This window comes from Corapipo altera, unplaced genomic scaffold, assembly GCF_003945725.1.
Source record: "Corapipo altera isolate COAL_440 unplaced genomic scaffold, ASM394572v1 46, whole genome shotgun sequence".
Classification (NCBI taxonomy): Eukaryota; Metazoa; Chordata; class Aves; order Passeriformes; family Pipridae; genus Corapipo; species Corapipo altera.
This window is the reverse complement of record NW_020884883.1, coordinates 4,402,749-4,424,202: the sequence shown is the minus strand read 5'-3', so window position 1 is coordinate 4,424,202 and position 21,454 is coordinate 4,402,749. Positions and strand designations below refer to the sequence as shown.

The following is a 21,454-nucleotide window of genomic DNA, read 5'->3' as shown; positions in this document are numbered from 1 at the left end:
TTCCACTAGATCAGGTTGCCTAAAGCCCCATCCAACCTGGCCTTGAACACTTCCAGGAACGGGGCATCCACATCTCCTCTGGGCAACCTGTGGCAGTGCATCACCACCCTCACAGTAAAGAATTTCTTTCTAATATCTAATCTAAACCTGCTCTCTTCCAGTTTAAAGTTATTCTGCCTTGTTCTATCACTACATACCCTTGTAAAAAGTCCTTCTTTGGCTTTCCTGAAAGCCCCCTTTAGGTACTGGGAGGCTGCTATACAGTCTTCCTGGAGTCTTTTCTTTCCCAGGCTGAAAATCTCCAATTCTCTCAGCTTGTGTTTGTAAGAGAAATACACATCTAGGACAGTTGTTTAGATTTTGTCAAACCAGTGGCGAGCAAGAGACAACTTTGAAGCATGATTCTACCCCATCTCTTTCATACATCCATCTACAAAGGAAGAAAGTCAATCGTTGCTCTCTACTTTGACTTAAAAAATAAATATAAATAACAACTCAGACAAGTGTCTAATTGTGGGCAGACAAATCTTGCCCTTAGTGTTTTCTAGGAAAGCCTAAAGGAATCACAGTTCAGTGAGGGTATAAAGTCTTAATCATTCTCACTTGTTTGGAAGCCAACATTTCTGTATTTTCCCAAGATTTTGAAATTTTTTACATTTTTGGCATGTGTGGATGTTTTATCAATACATTTTTGTGAATGACAACATATGAAAACCATGCCAATATCATACACTTAAAAGCCATGCTGCCCAACAGCAAGTATTTTCAAAGAGTAGAGCTACAGCATTGAAAAACCACTGTCCCTGAATTTTGCTGCTGTTCAGAGATTCTACAACACTATCCCACCGGGACTGGCAACCGCAGTTACTTTCGCTGATGTACCAGAGCATGCTTTATAGAAACACTGAAAGAACAGAGCTCTGGAGAGCTCTTTAACCCAGAACTCTTCTCTGGCTAGTAATTGTTACATATGTTTAGAAGAAATACAATGAAAAAAACTCTGAACTTTCATTTGTAACAGATGATCAGGTAACGAATGAAATATGCAGAGTGACAGATTAAATAGTTTAGCATTTTCCATCACACTATTTCAACTGGAAGTCTCACTGAAGCTCATCTATTCCTATTAAAATCCAATACCTACCTCATACTCCATCTAACTCGTGATGTGATCCAAGATGATGTGCAGCAATACCTTATTTGCTTTCAGAATCAATAAGATTAATCTAAATTTTTCTCAGCCTTTCAAGTTGGCTTTTTTTAGACCATTTTAAATGGCTTTGAATCAAAGTTCAGCACGTTCCCTTGTTCTCTCCTTGTGTTAAAGAGATGGCATACATAACCCTAGTGGCAAAATCCCAGTCCAGACAAAGTGCTTCTTCAAACAAGAATCTTTTAATGAGAACTTAGCCTTTGCATGTATATGTATATCCAGTATTTTAACTATGCAACGCTAATCTTGATTTCTTATTTAAAAACTGTCTATACAGTTCTAGTAATTGGTATCAGAAACTGAGGACTGAAAAGTCAAAATAACTCCCCAAAATTATGTAGTATTGTTAGATATCATATACCAGATGTGTTTTGTAATAAAAACCATGAGGAAAGTGCATAGGGAGTTGCATATCCATAGGATTTCAGTGCTTGCATTGAGAGGTAGGGGAAATATAAATTTAAATTCACTCGGGCAGATGAGGAAATTAAATCTTGACTTTCATATTTCTGAGAGTTTTTTAGACATTGGCTTCAGGCAGAGGAGTGTGTGGGTGTGCATGTGCACATTCACTATGTGGTGGGAGGAAGAGAAAAGGAGATGAGTAGCGCAAGCATCACAGTAGCTGTGACTTTTAAGAAAGCTTAGACTACTCTGTTTTTGAATGAAAGAAAACGCACTGAAACGTACTTTCTCAACACAGCTCAAAACCTGTCAACACCACAGGGAAGAAAACATTCCTCTCTAGGGGGAGCTAGAATGGCAGATGAATCCTTTTATCAGTTTTATTGTTGGCTACTTAAGCAGGTCCCTGGTCAGTGTACTTGCTTTAAAGCACTCCCTGTTCAGCATAATGTTTTGAGACCCTACTCAGTGCACCATAACTCTTCCAATGTGCTGCATCTGCAGCCTAAAGCTTACAGTTGCAAATTCTACTTCCAAGCAGGCATCTCTAAGCCAAACTTCAGTCTTACTAGCACAAAATACTTCTCTTCAGTACTGTAAGTTTTATTTTGAAAAAGCTTGCAAAAAAATAAGGTAGGGTTTAAAAGTGGTGTTGAGGTGTACTGAGCTTCCTATAGAAACTATTCACTTGCTTATGTCCATTTTTTTCTCTAATGCATGATAGCAATACTTGTCCGCTTTTCATGATAGTAACTGTTTGAAGAGAGACAAAAAAGATTCTTATTTATATCATTGAGGAATTCAGATGAGATTCATAATAAACCCCTATTTATTCAAAATAAAATAAAAAGATACTGTATGCATTTAGAGTAGATGTCAGAGTACAAGCAGTGCAGTTGTATTATTTTGATTTAAACTGTGAACTGTGAACTCAGTAACTCCAAACGCCTCTCTCATGCACTCTGCCCAAGTGTATTTTAGCAATTGTGATCATTAGCTTTGTGAACTAAACAAAGCATTAGTCTTAGATCCTCATAAAAATGGATCATCTGGAATTTCCCCTACTTTACCTAAAAAAATCCTCTGCATGGAGTTACATTGTGTCTCCAGAAAAAAATCACCATTTGCTGATCTTCATCCTTAATAAATACATGCTTCAAAGTTACTGTAGTTCAATTTTTATCTGCTAAATTTAATTTATAAATTATCTTAACTTGTAAATAAAATTCTTTAAGAACTACATTTGAAAGGGTTTTTTTTCCCCACTGAACCACCACATTATATTTCCAGACTAGTATTTTACCAGCAACATTTACATCTCATAGGTCTGGTGATAAAATTCTCTAATCCAATTTCATTTTTTAAAATTAAACTACCTCTGTTGAAATTCAGTATCTATAGTACACTGATGGTTTAAACACTTCCTGAATACACATGAGAACTGGAGTCACTGATTTTGATTCTACATCACTTAAGATTAGGAAGAGAACTTCTGGCAGTCCCGGCAGTCAGTGCTGTGAGCACCAAGTTACAGTAAGCTCGAATGTATTCTCTCTCTTGCAACTGGTTTGATGTTTTCTATATCGTGATCGAAAGATGAAGATACTTTCTCAGAGAAAGACAGAATTCAAATTTAAAATATCCTTGACTAACACAAAAAAAAAAATAAAAATGGGATGAAGTGTAGCAGGAAAAAAAAAGGGTAAGGTGTTACGTGGTAGGAAGAACATCACTTGCATGGAAGAAGAAAAGCTTTTCTTCACCACTTCCTGAGGAATGGAAACAGGTAGGTAGCAGTGACGATTGGCAGAAAAATATGGGTATCAGTATCTTCTTGTTACAATAAAGGCAAACAGATATTCTGTCTGCCTTCCTTCACATTCTTTCCCACTGATTTGGTTTTTCTCACTGTTACAAGACAGTGTCCAAAAGTAAACAGAGTTCTTCAGCTAGGTGGTACAGAAGGTTCCTTAAACACCGACGAATGTGAGGGAGGAATAATTTCATGTCCATAAAGTAATCCATCACCAGTGTTGCATTTAATACATCCCAGTATATTGTTTGCTTTCATACAGTGTTATGTCAGTGTTGTTACATGGCTACACTATATAGAAGAGGTAGTGAACTGAAAAAGGTCATGAGAAATGCAAAAAAAAAAATTATAACTCATTAGAGATCTGGAAAATAGGACCTATAAGTAATTCAACACAAATTTGGGTTGTTTAGTTTAAAGACAGAATATAAGAGAACATAACAACAATTTTAACTACTTGAAAATGTATTGCCAAGATAAATAGAACAATCAGGTAAGAAAACAATTCAGAAATCTCCTTTGAACATATTTTGGTTACAAAGAAACTGAAGTCCCTGAACAGATTGCTGGGATAAATTATGGACATCCACCACTAAGGGATTTAGAGAGAAAAATGAACAAACATCTGTCCAAATGGTACAGGTACTAATCCTCCAACAGAGCAAAATCCCAGAAAAGACAATTTCTTTCAGATCTATTTGTCTCTGATACCAACATTCAAAATTATGTAACATCTTGCATATGACTGAACCTCTTGTAAGGACTTAAAGAGCACAGTTCCCTGTTTCAAACACTGTCAAAGGAATTGTCATAAAATAATCCACCAGAGTGGGAACTTGAGATAAGCACAGAAGGGAGGAATTTGTGACAGAAAGGTGCTGATTCCAGGCCTGGTGGAGGTGAGATCTGGTTAGCACATCGTGGGTAATGCATCCAGACAAAAATTCCCACTGTAGCAAACTGTGGGAAAGGAAGCAACTCTCACACACATATCACCAGTCAAACAAAGATCATCCCAAATTATGGGACAGACGGAATCTGTGACCACAACGAACACCAAACCATCCCCAGACTCATTTCTGGGGCCTTCCACTAGAGGACTGCCCATCATCCAGTTAAAACTTCCTCCCCACCCAGAGGAGGTACCCAGGCATTCCCACCTGAACCTGAAGAACTCTTTGTTCCGTGGGCTTCCCCCACCTCCAACGGATCAAGATGGTGACCATCACTTTGATCAACAGACATCTAAATTGCAACAATCAAGTTTCATTGCTGGGTCCATGCGTGGTTATATCTTTCCTCTCCACCATCTACTTTCATACTCTCTTTCTCTTTCTTTCTTTTCCTTATATATTTTCTTAACTGATATTTTCACACTTTTATATTGTCATATTAGTATAGATAATAACCAGAACGGCTACATATCTCGTTTCCATCGCAACCAAATTGTTCTAAAATACATACATAAATATATATACATACACACAGGCCATGCAGTGTCATTTCACTCTAATCTGCCCCAAGGGATCTATTAACAAGAACCTTGGTAACCTTCACCTTCAGGGGTGGGTCATAACATCTCTTTATCCAGGAGAAAGACTGACTGGCTTTAGAAGGATAGCTGCACTGAACAGCTTGCAACTGCCATAGGAGGGATGAGAAATAACTGCTTAGGCCTGAAGAAGTTTATTACACAAATACACACTTTTCAATGGACCAATGATACACAGTGATAATGGTAACACAGCTGTGGAACACAGAAAATCAATTATTCCATAAGTATCGTGAGCACACAAAAAAACATTCAGTGAAACTAAAATCAGATAGAAGAATAAATATATATAATTATAACTTGTTGAAATTAGTTTTATGGAGTTGCCTTACAGAGTATGTTTCTTCCGGTAAATACACACGGATTTGTCCTTATTCTCGGTACTAGGAAGGTGAGGGTGAATCAGGAGAACCATCTGTAAAAATGTTGTGGAGAATAAAATGGTATGGATTTGTCCAGTATCTCAGAGTAGTTCAAAACTCCTGAAGATTAGGAGAGAAAACATCATTTTATCATCACATGTAAGAAGGGACCTGAAAAGGTTTGAAGCCCAATCTCAAAGCAAGGCAACTATATAATCAGCCTGTCTGAAAGTCTCTAAGGGTGGAGACTGTTCCACATTGCTGGGCAACCAGCTCCACTGCTTGACTGTCCTCATGAGAAAAAGCTTTTCCTTGTATCTGATTTCAAGTTCTGCTTGAAAGTTCCTGCCCATCCATGCACCACTATGAACGCCTGGCTTCATCTTCTTGATATCTTCTTTGTTGACATGGAAGGACTACTTTTAGGTCCTGCTAAAGCCTTCTCTAGGCTGAGCAGGCCCAGCTCCCTCACAGGGCAAGTGCTCCCAGCCCCAGTCAGTTTGGTGACTCCTCAATGAACTTGCTCTGGGTTATCAATGTCTTTTTTAAACTGAGGAAACCCAAAGTGCAGGCAAGATTCTAGACGTAGTCTAGCAAGTGTTGAGTAGAGAGGGTTAATCCGTTCCCTTGATCTCCTACTTGTGCTTCTCCTAATACAGCCCAGGATAATTTTGGCTTCTGTAAGGGTCACTTCTGGCTCAAGTACAACTTTCCGCCCACCAGGACCTGCAGAATCTCTTCAAAAGAGCTGCTCTTCAGACAGGCAGGCCCCTATCTGTATCATTGCTAGGGACTTTTCCCCCCAGGTGCAGGACTTGGCCCTTGAATTTCATGTGTTTTATTAATTAATCTCTTGAATTTCCTGGCAGTCCATTTCTCAGCCTGCCTAGGTGTCTGTCAGTGGTATACTGACTGCACCCTCCAATTTGGTGTCATCAGCAAACTTGATAACCAAGCTCTCCCTGACCTCTTCAAAGTCACTGACAAAGATGTTAGAGGATGAGTCACAGAACAGACCCCTGAAGAACACCACTTTCCATGGGAATCCAGACAGTCTGTTAACCGCCACCTCCAGTCTGAGCATCCAAGTAGTTGTCCCATCCAGACGGAGTCTACAGTAAACGAATATATTTATTTCCTTATGCAAAGATAATATTAAATCCAATAATAATGTCAATAACAAAACTAACTTATTGTTTGTTTTAACACATAAATTTATAAAGAACATGTTAATCTAATTTAAAAGAAATCAGGAAAAAATAACTACTGCTTACAGTCACTACAGGTAAAAATGTCAGAAGATGATTTAGAAATTATTTGGATGAGATCAGTGCTTTGGATCAGACACCTTTCTGCTCTAAGGTACTACTGCCCACCATCACCAGTATCATGACCATCCAATATCCATGTACAGAAGGATGCAGCAATGCCATTACATTCATTAGGCCCAGTAGTCCTGCTCACGCCATCTGAGAGCCCAAGGCCAGGACTAAGATGGACACATCTACAGTCACGGCAGGGCCACAACCCCCATTTCACAGTCTTCACATGCAGGCAGACACATAGTCCACCACCAGTTGCCTTTGCCTCCCTTCCCAACAATGAGAAGCACTGCAGCACCAACACCTCGCTGCACCACTACAGCTGATGAAATCTGAGAATGCTCCAGTGGTCCAGCCCTTATGCTGTAGCTCATAATATTTTAAAGTAGCTTGACAGGAAATATTTCAAATTAAGATAACACCAAGTTAAGTCTGAATTTCATTCCAATTGGAAAGAAACTGACAACACTACTTTTAACACTGTTTATTTTCAATATCACAAAATCAACAAAAAACACCTTTATTCTAGAATAATACAGAATCAAACTGGCTTGATAGCTACCTAACTTTTATGATGTACTTGAACATACGAATCTTCTTTCAGCTCCTATTCAAAACAAGCAAACCCATAAGCGAAATGTCCGAAAATTCAGGAAAAAAACAAACTGCTTTGCAGCCTCAATGAGTATATGATAAGAATCAGCATCAGAAATAAAGATGGCCAAAACCAGATATGTAAGATATACTTGAGTGCATTTTTCCCAAAAGCATAGATTATATCTGAAATATGCACTTTCAATATTACTATTTTCATAAAGATTGTTCTTACTTTTTTTACATCTGCATTCATTGAGGACAATATTATGGATTTACATTTCACTACATAACAGTCATAAAAGTTATATTAATATTACAAGTTTTTAGAAGATTTTAACTGCAGCGTGACTATATCACTTTCTAGCCATTCAGAACAGAGTTCTTCCTAAATTTTCAGGCGGTTGTGGTGGTTTGAGACATACACAAGGTAACAAAAGTTTGAAAAGATGCTCTCAATATACAAAATTTAAAAGTTTATTTTGTTGCTTACATCACAGCCAGTCCACTAGTCAAAAATAGCCTTAGGGATAGATCCGTTAATGACATTAGCCCTGCAAGGAAAGTGATTAACAGCTGGCTCTCAAGCTGTGTGATCTTAATCAGTAAGCAGTAATGTCTTGTTTAATTACTGCAAGCTCAGTACGTCATGAGCCAATTAGATATGATTGATTATTGTCATCCTCATGCATCTCTCTCAACATCAGACACAAATATTTGAATTTGGTAATGTGTGTTTGAAAAATGAATTTTCAGAATGTCACGTTGAATAAAAATTGCCTTCTTAAAAATTCTAAAAAATGCTAACAGAGCTGCGTATTTCAATACAGATTCTACCCCAGAACACGACCAAGACGCAAACTATTAGAAAAATCACCTAGCTTTATTTTGATTTAGATCATATCTTGAAGTAAATTGCCTAAGAATATAAAGCATAAGAATATAAAGATACTCCTATACTTACAGGAGTTTCATACCAGTTAAACAAGAAAGCATAAATTTCACACTTCAAATTAAACCACTTAGCAACAGTCAAAAAAATCCCCAAGAACATTCCCTTTGGAGTTTATTTAAGAAAAAGATTAACAGAAAATTATTGTGATCATTTCTATTACTGATACCATGCAGCTTACCTTGGTAGAGCTTCAGCTGATTAGGAAGTATTCCTGTCTTTGTATCAAAAGGCAAATAAAGAATGAAGAGTATAATCAAAAAAATGTACCCAATTTTTTAACCTAGAAAAACCAAGTATGGCCAACGTAAAGGCATCATGTTTTTTTTATAATGGAATAGCAAATTTTGATTCATCTGGCTCTTGCCATCCTTCCCCTTTACACTTGTGTACAAGTCCACCACATTCACTCCTTTTCAACCTTTAGCATAAGATTTCTTTTTTCTATTAAACTGTTGTGTTGTCTGCCAAAACCAACTAAACAAAGCCATATCTAACTGCTTGATTTCTGAATAAAGTGGCTGTAAATCTAGGTTCTTTCTAAATTTGAAGTAGCAAAAAGTAAATTCTAGGGTTTCATCACCCTAATGTGAATTCTGCAATTGCAAAGAAATCCACATCACCATTACAGCAAAAACTTCTCATACTGCATTGGTTTTTAGTGCTAGTGGACACAGAAAATTGAGGCAAAGATTAATCACAGGAATGCAATACGATTTAAAATAGTGTTCCCAAGCATCAGTCTAGGCAAAAACAAACAAACAAACAAACATAAAAGAAAAATCAAAGACACAAAAAAACGCACAAAAACATAGAGAACACAATTTTACTGCTTTTACAGGCCAGTTGCTCAGATAAACCAATAGGTAGGAAGCGAAAATCCTTTTAGCCATGCACTTGGCTTCTAGCTTGGAAAGAAGCAAGACACACCAATTTCATGCCTTATCCAAAGACTTAATGGCGTGTTTAAGTTTAGCCTCTGTTAAACCACCATCTTATAGACTTGTTTGCAATTTTCAAAGGTAACTGTGATGATCAGTAACTTTTTAATACCTTATTTAACAAACAGAGCTTTCCTGAAGTATATCAAACTGAATGAAAGGCTGAGTATGGGGGATAAATTATCAAGAGGATGACAACTATTTAAATTAATGAAATTAATAAAGAAAAACAGAATTTAGAGGCATTACTGAGGAGAAAAGCATAAGATATATGACAAGATGAAAAATTAAACTAGATTATATTTATAAGTCTCTACAAATAGTAGTGAAATTAGCAGAGAATGGTCAGATAAGACAGAGATTGGGCAGGATGATGGTACATTTCTAAGTTACACTTTAGATGGCAATCTCATACTCAAAAGTAAAAATCAGAGCAGTAGCTAGCCAGCCATTATTAAAAGGTGGAAAAGAATCTCCTTTACAAACTGATTACATATCATGCCATGAAAAAGGATGAAATAGTCTGTTTACACCTAAATTTCAAACCCAAAGTGTCCTGTAACAAGAATACATTACTGACAAGCACCTACAGGTATATTCTGTTCTTCAGGGAAGTTCCTTAGGAATAATATCAACAAAACAAAACCCAAACGGTATACCTGCATAAATAATTTGCATATAGTTGATCAATATGGTATAAAGTCTACAAAGAATAATGTTTTTTCAAATGCATATACAAGGTTTCAACCAGTTAGTTTCTGAGTTTGCTGAAACTTCTGTACTTATTGAATAAAATAATCCCATCAATTAGTGGTAAGCAGACAAAGAAGTCTCAACTCAATCTTCTGCAAAAAGAAAGACTTCAAACAAGCAACTGTTACATTCAACTACTGTTAATCATAGGTCGCTTCCATAATCTTTTAGAATTAAGCCTGAACTAAAATGCAATAATGAGTATCAAGTGTAAATAAATAGATTGATGTTCACAAAATGCAGAAGACAGAAAAATACTAGCAAGTATCAGAGATGAAAACAAGTACAACTAGGAAAAAGGTACTAAAGCTTTCTGCAAAGGACAAAACCAAACCAAACAAACAAAACCACCACCACCACCACCAAAAGAATGTTAAATAACCAGTTTCAAGATCTTAAATAGTTATCATTCAGAAACTAGAAGCTTATAAAGAAAATATCATAGAAGAGACAGGAAATCTAGGAACAATTGAAGGGTTTTCACAACACCCAGTAATTGAAGAAAAAATGCAGGTAATTTAAGTATTGAAAAGTCAATGATTTATTTGAATTCAGACTTCAGACAAAGATTTCCTGAGATGAAGAATATGTATTCTAAATCACTCTTCAAAGGCAATAAAATTGTAAATAGAGATAGTAAGTGGAGATATATGTTCATCTCTCATTTAAAAAAAACCCATAGTCTGGGATGACTACATGTTTGTCCAGAACTCTAAGAAACTCCTATTTTTAAAGCATACACAGTCTAGTCTCATTCTCATCAAGACAAACGAGAAGATTACTGTTAAAAAAAAAAAAAATACTGAAACTATTCTGGAACTGATGCTAAGTCTGATATTGGCAGTGGCAGATTAAATTTATTTCATATCTTTTCAGCTACAAGAATTTGTTTATGGACTACTAGTTTACACAGGCTCTGTAAGCCACTGGAGGTGAATTTACACATCTGGATGTATGTACCAAAGCACAAAAATTAAAGTGGTAGAAAACAATCAAAAAATCAACAACACATTCTGAGTAAAAAGGATTTAAAAGTAAGCTGCTTGACAAAAGATTTGGACATTTAAAGGTTTTTGATAAAATTTTACCAAAAAAAATCTATGTTTCAGAGAGATAAATTTGCAGCAGAATTTGCTTTTATCTGTATCTATCCCTCCAGTGTGATCTGTCCCTCGGTACTGTTAGTCACGGGGCACTGGACTGGCACAGTATTTGGCTGACACCACATGGAAAATCCGCACTCCCACAGGCTAGGGGTAAAGATGATCTGTATCATCGATTGCAGACCATCACAAGGATCACTGAGTGAGCTCTGACTGGACTCCTAAGTCAGGACAGGACAGTAAAGAACTGGGTAGTCACTCCGCTTGGCCTCCAAGCAAGACATGATGAGGGGAGCAGGCAACAGAGGGAGAGGTGTATGAGCTTCACTGAGCACATGCTGAAACCACAGCGAGTTAGGAAAAGAGAGCTCCTGCACGAAGTTTAGAAGGAATCAGTTCTTGCAGGAAAGAGCATTAAACAGAAGTCAGTCAGTAAAGTGGCACCAGAATTTTTAATTCAAGGGTTTTAGGAAATCTTACTGTCACAGAAAGGCATTCACCAGAACAATACAAGCAAACTCCTCTCACTGAGAAACGAAAGGAAAAAAGGATGGGACCAAGGGGATTTATTTTAAGTTCAGAACGTGGAACCAAAGAACAAAGACACAGAAACAGAAAAAAAACTACAGTTAAATAGAGAGAAAGCAGGTGTTTCAACTGTTCTTTTCTGTACATCAGCAGCATTATGAAGTCATACCACTACTGCAGTGGAGTTACTGCCAGATTATCCTAATGGCTTTTCACAGTGGAAATGCCAAAGGAGGTAATGTCCAGGAGTGCAAAAGTATTTTGTTGATGAGACAGTGAAAATACAAAGTCCTTTGTTGTGTATATTTGAAGCACATTTACAAAAGGCCTGTGTTCAAAAAAGGTATATCAAACTATAAACAGTTTCAGAGTTTTATGCAACTTTAAAAGTCAAATTTACATGGTAAAAGACAAGACTGTGCTTTGTGAAGGAAAGCAGAAGAGTAGAGATATGGATATGAAAAGACAGGAGAATAGTTCTTGGTATAATGCAGCTTAGTTAGAGAAGAAGAGAAGACAACATAAGAACAGAAAAACAGTAAAAGGAAATAACAGCTATAACAGGGGAAAAGAAAAAAGTGAAAGAAAATGAATATTGAGGGAAAAAAAGAAAAAAGGCAATTTCTAAAAATCGCATGCTTAAGAGAATGAGTAGGTGCTCATTGACAAACACATCTATCTTTTGCAGGAATTATCAGCATAGCCTACTAATCCATAAAAGAATTTGACATATTAACTCTGCTCAAAGTAATAAAAATTTGTTGTGAAAAATGGAAACGGAATTTACAAAAGCTGTACATAGCACAAGTGCTGTCCAATAATTGAAAGTACAGCTAAATAACAAGCCCATAAAACACATCTGGTGGAAAACAGGGTTCTGCCTGAGGTTTACCACTGCTTCTCCCACTGTCAGACAGATCTCTGGAAATGCAATTAATGTAAACTGCACCACTGCATGCTACTACTTCCTTCTCAACCTGTGCCAGCACACAGATGAATGAGCCAATTTAAGGATCAGCTGATCATTGCTTATTTAATCCCATTTTTCCTGCCACATCTATACTATTTAGACATGTGTGTTTTATATCACTTTTACATGCTGTCATACTTTCCATTACCCCTGTTCTGCATAGTAGAAAAACAATGTGCTTTTCTATGGAAGTGTTAAGAGGAGAGACAGTGAGAATACTACTGTTTCAGTCTTTCTTTGACTTACTTGGTTTCAGACTTAATTATTCATACAGCTGAAAACCAATTTTTTTTTTTTTTTTTTTTTTTTTACAATGCCTTTGAACATAATGCATCACGTGTCAGAATTTTCTGGTCTGCACATATGGACTTTTTGATTAGGAGTGCAGTACAGGGCACCTCCCCTGCTTCTGCTTAGGTTTTCTTCATTACGTGAATGTCAAAGGCTTACTTTAGCCTTTGTTACCCTCCTTTGATTTCTGTGCTACAGGGATATATATTTTCTGTATCCAGATGATTCTCACTGATGTTAATAGGCCATTAAAAATCCTAGGAGTAATCTTAAATAATCTCTCTCCATTCCTTGTGCCTGAAAGTAAGCTATTATTTTCCACTTATAAAAGAGAAACAGCATTCTAGCACAAATGTTCAAAAAATCCTAGGGATTTAATTTTAGTCCCAATGAAGCTGAAGTCAATTGAAAATTCTCAGTCAAGTCAGGCTTTCATTGTAAAAATAATTAGTTTAAATTTTGTCAAAAATGTTGACAGTTTTTCAAGTTATAACATTTGTAGCATAGTTATTATCATAACTATAAAAATTCATGTACAAGGATATATTTCAGGATTCCACAAAGTTTTTTTAGACGAAGTCCATCTGAACTACTTTGTCAACTGTTATCAAGACCCCCCAAACTATGCTGGTTTTAATACCTCATTAAAAATTCCTGGAAGTTCCTGAGCAAGCAAAGGGTACATTATCAAATTATAAACATATGTAACTTCATAATTTAGAAACAAAAATGACATTAAAAAAAAGGTGTAAGTGGTATCATTTTAAATGTGACTATTTCCAAGGCAATCTCAGAATATCAAGGGCCAAATTACATACTGAATACTTCAGATTAATACAATGAAAAGACTTGCTAAAAAACAATGAAAAAACAATCACACAAAAGTGTAGTTTTAGTAATTGTGTTAAAAAAAAAGTGAAAACTGAACATAAATATGAAAATCTAATCAGATAGTACTTGAATCTTTGAAAAAATTATAGTTGAACTATAGAAGAGATTTCGATGGAGATGTTCCAAATGGAATTATGAAACAAGGAAAAGAAAAAAACAAGAAAACCCCACAATTATGATGAATAATCTACTTAAAGATATGCATAAAATCCATAATAGTAGCTCTCTTCATTGCTTGTTTTTCTGATTGCGTTGGTTTGTTTGTTTTTGGTTTTTTTTTTTCAGAATGATCAATTAACAAAACAAAAGCAATGTGGATTTTTTTAAGAAATATGATTATTAGAAGCATGGAAGTGCTAATCATGTTCATTTTTCTGCTCTCACAAGTGGCTTTTTTGGTTCATTTGAGACTGTAAACTTAAAAAAAAAATCCTCAAACTTACAGGAAAATACTAGGACAGAAAGACAGAAGGGTTAAGGACAGAAGGGGTTTCTGCAGATCATATAATTCAAACCTCTGTGCAAATAATAGAATCATCACAGAATGTTAAGGGACTGGAATTTACCTTAAAGATCATTAAGTCCCAGTCTCTCCTGCCTTGGGCAGAGATGCCTCCCACTAGATCAGGTTGTTCTGCTTAGGATCATGTGCAGTCACTTTTTGAGTATTGCGAATGATGGAGATCTGGGATGAACCGATCTGGGACTTGTTCCAGTGTTTGACCACCCTCACTGTGAAAAAGTTAAAAATAAAATCAATCTGTGTTCAAGATAATTTCCTGTGTTCCAATTTGTGCTCATTGCCTTTTCCAGTGGGCGCTACTGAGAACAGTCTGGCTCAGTCTTCATTACCACCTGCCAGTCGGGAATTTTTCCACATTCGTAAGACTGCCCTGAGCCTTCTCTTCTTTAGGGTCCAAAGTCACAGTTCACTCAGCCTCTTCTCATAGGTCAGATGCTCCAGTTCCTTGAACTCTTTGGCCCTTTGCTGTACTTACTCCAGCATGTCCATATCTCTCTTGTAATGGGGAGGACAGAACTGGACACAGGACTTCAGACGCTGCCTCACTATTCACTGCTGAGTAGAGACGCAGGATCACCTCCCTCCACCTGCTGACAGTTCTGCCTAAGGCAGCTGAGAGAGTTGTCATTCTCAGTCACAAGGCTGCATTGCTGGCTCACGTTCAACTTGGGTGTCCATTAGGACCCACAGGTCCTTTTCTGTGAAGTTGTTTTCCACCCAGTCAGCCTCCAGCCTCTACCGGTGACTGGAGTTATTTTTCCCTGGGTGCAGGATTTTGCATTTCCCTTTCTTGAACTTCATGTCAGTCTATTCTCCAGCCAGTGCCAGTCCCTCTGAAAGGCAGCACAACCATCTGTTTATCAGCCAGTCCTTCCAGATTTGTACCATCGGCAAACTTGCTGAGGTTCTTCTCTGTCTCATCATTCAGGTCATTAATGAAGATGGTAAACAGTACTGGATCCATTATTGCTTTCCTCAGTACACCACAAGTGACCATTCTCGACTTGGACTTCATATCAGAGATCACAACACTTTGAGTCTGGTCATTCATCCAGTTTTCAATTCCACCTCCCCATTCATCTAGTCCATACTTCATCAGTTTGTCTATGAGGATATGATGGTATACAGAGGCAAAAGATTTGCCACCAGCAAGATAAGCATCCACTCTTAACCCCCTATCCACCAACCTAATGACTTCATTATGGAAGACTATGAGGTTCTTCAGGTGAAATTTCCATGTCATAAATGAATGCTGAGTACTTCCTTCTTGTCTGTCATATCTTTGGAAGTGGATTCCAGGTGAATTTGCTCTATTGCTTTTCCAAGGATCTTGCCAAGGATCCAAGTTTCTTGCCCTTCTTGAAGACAGGTTTTCCTCTAGTCCCAAGTGCCACGACCTTTTAAAAATTATCAAGAGAGACCTTGAAATACACATCTCATATCTACATATAAAGTGGAGATTGGACCCAATAGTTAGAATAGTTAGATCCTAAAAATCTTTGGTTTGTGCTAACCAGTTTAACTCCTATTGACCCTTTCCCTACTTCATCCGCAGCAAATAAAAGAGGAGTTATGGGAGTCAGGTAATAGAAACCTGTTCAAGTTAACTTAGGGAAAAATTCTGAAATAAACCTGCAAGAAGACTCAGATTGCCTAGTTGCTCTGACATGCTAGCACAATAAGGCAAATGTATTCTCATTTTATCAACCAGGTGTCTCTCCATAAAATATGACCACAGAACATATGGAAACAAGCCTGGTGGCATACACGTATTCTCTCACTCATTAAAAATCAGGTTTTGGAAACTCTGTCTGGAGGGAGAACTTAGAACAGCGTATTTACTGTTAGGCAGTAAATTTAAAACAGGTAAGGGATAAAATTGCAGGTTCCAAGGCTACAGAAAGGCACAAAATTGGCATTCAGAGTGTCAGTGGCATCTACCTGATCAATTATTTGCCCTTCTGACAGGCATTTATTTACATTTTATTAAAAAGGGTTTTCAGCATATTTGAGCATCTGATTAAGGGTCAGAACTGTTATAAGAGTTAGAAATTATTAAAAAAATCTAGGAATATTTTCATAAGTATATACCTTACAAAATGCAGTTCTTAGTTAAATAAGACATTATTGAATTGCAGTTACAAAACTAATTTTTCATTTTCCATTATATGTGTTCAACATATCGTAAGACTGGAACAGTTAATGGTTTGTGAACAGCTTTGGTGCTTTTTACAATCAAAAGTAAAATGAACTAATCTTTTAAAGTTACAGAGGTAGAAAAGACATTACTAATCCTCCTGCTAAGTGGATTTGCTGCTTGTACATTGTACTCTAATTTTGATCATGAATTTGCTTATACAGCTTCCAAACTTAATGATATTCAAAGATGTAAAAATGATGGAGTCAGATGTCCGAAATAAAAATGAACATCACCTCAAAAATAAATTATCTCTTAAAAGAAACTGTCTTTGGTTTATACTCAAAATGCAACAAGTTTCCACCCTGACATTCTCCAATAATGCCTTCTCTCCTGCTTTTACTAACTTTTCTCTACCAAAGCCTTTCTGCAGGTGTCTGCATAGTCACCTACAACTACTCCAATGTAAGTTGCCTCCAGTTTTGTTTGTTTTTTGTTTTTAATTATCAAAAATGTTACTGTCTTTATTGCATAAGGTGGATTTCCTTTTTTGGCAGACCCTTAAGAAAGGCGTTCGAACATGAAGTATTTCTGACTTGGTCCTCTCCATGCTAAATTAGAGATAATTCATATTTCAGAAGTATAAAAAGTGCATGTTTTTTTAATTGGGACGATATTTTAGAGAATTGTGTCAGGTTTACATGTGAAAAGCATCTCAAATTATTATGTAGACAGAAATAAAAGTATGAGCATTCTTATGAATATTTAAATTTGTCCCACAGGAATACAGAAATGTCTTCCTATTATAGTTTGTGTTATTCATGTAATTGGCACAGAATTCCAAAACAGTAGTGCCTATTCAGAATACAAGCAGAGATACTCCTAATTACTGGGGTTTTTTTCCCCACTATAATGCTGAGCTTTTGGCATCATTTTCTCTTCAGTACTCCTACTGCCTCAAGATGGATATTTTCCTACAGTTTTGTTTGTTTCTTCCAGGGAAAACAATATCTTAGTCTGTGCTTGTTTGATATCTTTCTATTGGTTTATTTTCATACATCTTGAAAAAGGAGTAGTTTGGAAAGAAGAAAATAAGTAAAAAGAGACAAAGAAAAGAGAGAAAATCATCCCTATGGAAACAATAACACAGTCTAACACCAGAGGAGACATTTTTCACAGAGAATAAACTGACTGAATTCTTTTTGGAAAATATTGATGACAATGCAGGGGGGTCCCCAATCTAAGGAAGAGTAACCTTCCTTAAACTGGTAAATTCATCCCTGCAACACAGTCAAAGGGAGGTACAGGTCATATCTAATAGGAATTAGTGAGTTTATGCTGATTCTTTTACAGATGTTTGTGTAAGTGGGAAAACCAAGATTTTAATAAGCAACATATACATAGACATGAATTGTGTTCTCCCATACTATATGAATTCCAACATGAATTCCATAGTGCCGGAACAATTCTTACAAATGAGACTGCAAATAATACAGATTATTCACTGAAAATATTCAGTGCTCCTCAGTCTGCTTGCAAATTAAATAAGGTCATGAAAGACTGGCAATAGGATTTGGCCCCCTACATTTGTGTTATTTTCTAGGCTACCACTCTTTTTCATTATAAAATGCTTTCAGTTATCAACAGAGAATTTACTTTAAGTCTTTACAATTCTTCTAAAAATTATTAAGAACTTATTTTATTACTAAAAGGCACTGAACATTATTCAGTTCTTAAAACATCAGTATTCTATGACAAAATATGGTAGGATGGCCAAATTATTTACCAGTGAATAAAGAAATACGTAGTTAGTCATTCTTGCTGAAATTCCGCTTTGTATAGAGACCTCAAAGATCCTTAGGTTCCAACACCCCTGCCATGGGCAGGAATGCCATCACATTTCTCAAAGTCTCATCACCCTGGCCTTGCTCCAGGGATGGAGCATCCACAACTTCTCCAGGAAACCTGTTCTACTGCCTCGCCACCGTCACAGTAAAGAATTTCTTCCTAACACATAATCTAAATCTCTCCTCTCTTAGTTTAAAACCATTGACCCTTGTCCTATCACTACACGTTTGTGTAAAAATGGCTCTCCCTCTTGTTTTGTAAGCCCCCTTCAGGTACTGGAAGGCAGCACCAAGGTCTCCCCAGAGTCCAGATTGTTCTCCTCTCCAGATTGAACAAACCCAACTCTAAGTCTCTCCTCATAGGAGAGCTGCTCCCGCTCTTTGATTATCTTTGTGGCCTGCTCTGGATCTGTTGCAACATGTCCACATCTTTCTTGTGCTGAGGATCCCAAACCTGGACACAGCACTCTAGGTCTTATGGGGGTAGAGTAGAGGGGCTGAGTCACTCCCCTTGGCCTGCTGGCCACACTGCTTTTGATGTAGCCCAGATGTAGTTGGTTTCTGGGCAATACTGCACACTGTTGGTTCATGTCCAACTTTTCATTCTTTCTCAGGAGCATCCCATCTCCACAGGACCTCCTTCTTCAGCCAAGTCAGCCTTTCTTAACATGAACTACGCAGATCTCCATCTACAAAGATAACACAGAATGCAGTGCATGGTGTAGATAGTAAGCCTTAGTCCTTGCCTGAGTCCTTGGTCATCATCCCACAAAAAGAATATAAAGACATGGCATAAATGCTGCCTTGATATCTGAATTTTGCAAAGCTGTCTCATAGATCTATTTCAGTAGATTAGTTATAACATAAGATTACTGGGGTGGGTCAGACTGGAGGTCAGATTATATGTTGACAAATGTATTTTAAACCATTTTAGAGGATTATTTTAAAAACGAAGTGAGCATCATAAATTATATATAACACTAACCTTAGTAGGTCAGGTTTTACAGTCAAATAGAAATTTTTACGTATTCACATATAGGAAAATTTGTAAAATCACCATAATTAATTCAGTTCCTATGGGGATACATAATGGCTAAAATGCAGAGCTGTCACTGTCCTAAAAAGACAATTTGAGTGTATTTGCATTAAATGGGAAAATAAGGCTACCTGTAAAAAATAGATGATCTAATAAAATAGGTGACCTGTCAGTGACTCAAAACTCGCTCAAGACTTAACAAACCACTTTAGTATGTACTCAGGACCTAATAAGAGCACTACTGAAATCTAGTCCTACTACTGAAATCAACAGCTTACTGCAGGCCATCAGAGTCTGACTGGATGTGCCACACATGGGAACCTCCATCTCAATCTGCCTGAAGGACCACGAGTGGGTTTTTGTACCAGAAGAAGCCCCAGCAGACTGTGGAGAGCAGCAGGGACAGATCAGAGTTGGAGCACTCACATCTCCAGCCAGAATATGTTTTACATATTCTGCATTTGTTTGACATTAACAATTAAACAGGCATGAAGGGAAACCAAAGGAAAGGGGGAGGTGAATTAAGGGACAATTAGATCAATGGACAGAAAATTGGCACACATTCCTAACATTTAGGTTACAAATAAAGGCTACCAAGATAGCTTGGAAGAAATAAAACATAATTTAATGAATCAATACTGAAGAAAAACACTTCATTGAGGAATTATAATTTAATAGCAGAATCGAGAAGCTACCTTTGGGAAGAAGCAAATTATAATGGCTGTACTACTCAACATTACCAGCCAATGCAACGCACTTTTAAGAAACTTTTGATGTAGTGAGTGACAGCAGATAAAGCCTAAAATACATCATTAATTTAGGGGTTTATGTGTTAAAAAAAATTTAGAAAACTGAGGAGAGGAGAAAGTTATAAAAATTATCTTCAAGAACTCAACAATAAGAAAAACAAGAGAAACTTCTTAATCTATTAATCACAAAGAAGCTTAGCAACCTTGACTATTTTGCATAAGTATCTTTAAAGGTGAGAGGAATAGCAAGACCAATGGCTGGAAATTAAAAGCAAGTTAAAGGATGTTTGACAGTAATATAACCGAAATACGCAGACAGAGTTTTCTTCCAGGTGTTGTCTTGAACCCAACCACGAAACAAGTACTGAGTTTAATGCAGAAGTAAATGTGGGAAATTAAATACTATGATATATGAGATTAGAATTAGTGACTGATTGTGCTTTATACCTAAATGCTATGAAAAACCAAAAGTAACCAGTGTCTCCTTTGTTAATTTTCTACTAGTAGTTTTAATTCAGAAAAGCTACAGAAAAAAATTAAAAATAACTACACACTATTTCACATCTCTTTTCTTGTGATTCTTACAATTTTTATTGGAGCAAAGAGCAAGGAAATATTACTTTAAGTAACATTTTAATAATTTAAGTAAGTTTTAATATCAAAATTGCATTTAGAATTGTAAGTATGATAAAATAAGGATTGTTATTTTTATGTTTAACAATATGGTCAAGAGAACTTGACTCAGTTTGATACTATTATCTATAAAATACTATTTTTAAGACACTGCCGAAGTTGTGATTCTGAGAGATACAATTAAACTGGTTATATGGATTATTCATAGGAGTATGTGAACTAAACCACTATAACATACTGTTGTCCAGATTTATGGTGGTTCCTCACAAGCAGAATTTAATACAAACTATTTCACCTCAATGTCACAATGTTTTCCCATAACATCTTTAGGTCACTACAATTACTTCTTTTTCTTCTTTAAAGCCATACTTTCCCAAGTGTAACTCTTTCAGTTTTACTTCCTATATACAAAGCATCTTCTTGGTTCCCTTACAGAGCTATTGCATCAGCAATGCTGTCACATCCCAGGACTCTCTAACCTCACCCTGGCTACAGGAAATATGCAAAAGATAAGATCCTGGGCTATCTTCCCATGTCTCTTAAATACATCCTCCAATTCCATTCAAGACTCAATAATGAGTAACCACTTAAAATTGCAATTTGATAAACTTGAGAGATGGTATTTCAGAAAACTACTCAGATATATTCCACTTTGACTTTATATATAAATGCTATATCTCCTAAATTTCTGGGAAGATCAGAGGTTTAGCAATTCAAGTTCAAAGTCCCAGTAAGCCATACTCCTGGTCTAGAGGCTGAGATAACTACCTAGGGCTTGACTTTCATGTCTCTTATTTTTTCAGTATTTATGTTAAAATTCTTTGGGTCCTTTCCTCATT

At 36.6% G+C, this 21,454-nt stretch overlaps 1 protein-coding gene across 1 annotated transcript in view; it reads right to left on the bottom strand.

The window, feature by feature from the left end:
- SNTG2 (syntrophin gamma 2) overlaps positions 1-14,310 on the bottom strand; it is a 152,992-nt gene extending 138,682 nt beyond the window's left edge. Inside the window, exon 1 of the mRNA XM_027641128.1 lies at positions 14,257-14,310. Coding sequence (XP_027496929.1) covers positions 14,257-14,268 — 12 coding nt within the window. The 5' untranslated portion in view covers positions 14,269-14,310. The remainder of the gene's footprint in view (positions 1-14,256) is intronic.
- Positions 14,311-21,454: the final 7,144 nt, after the last annotated feature.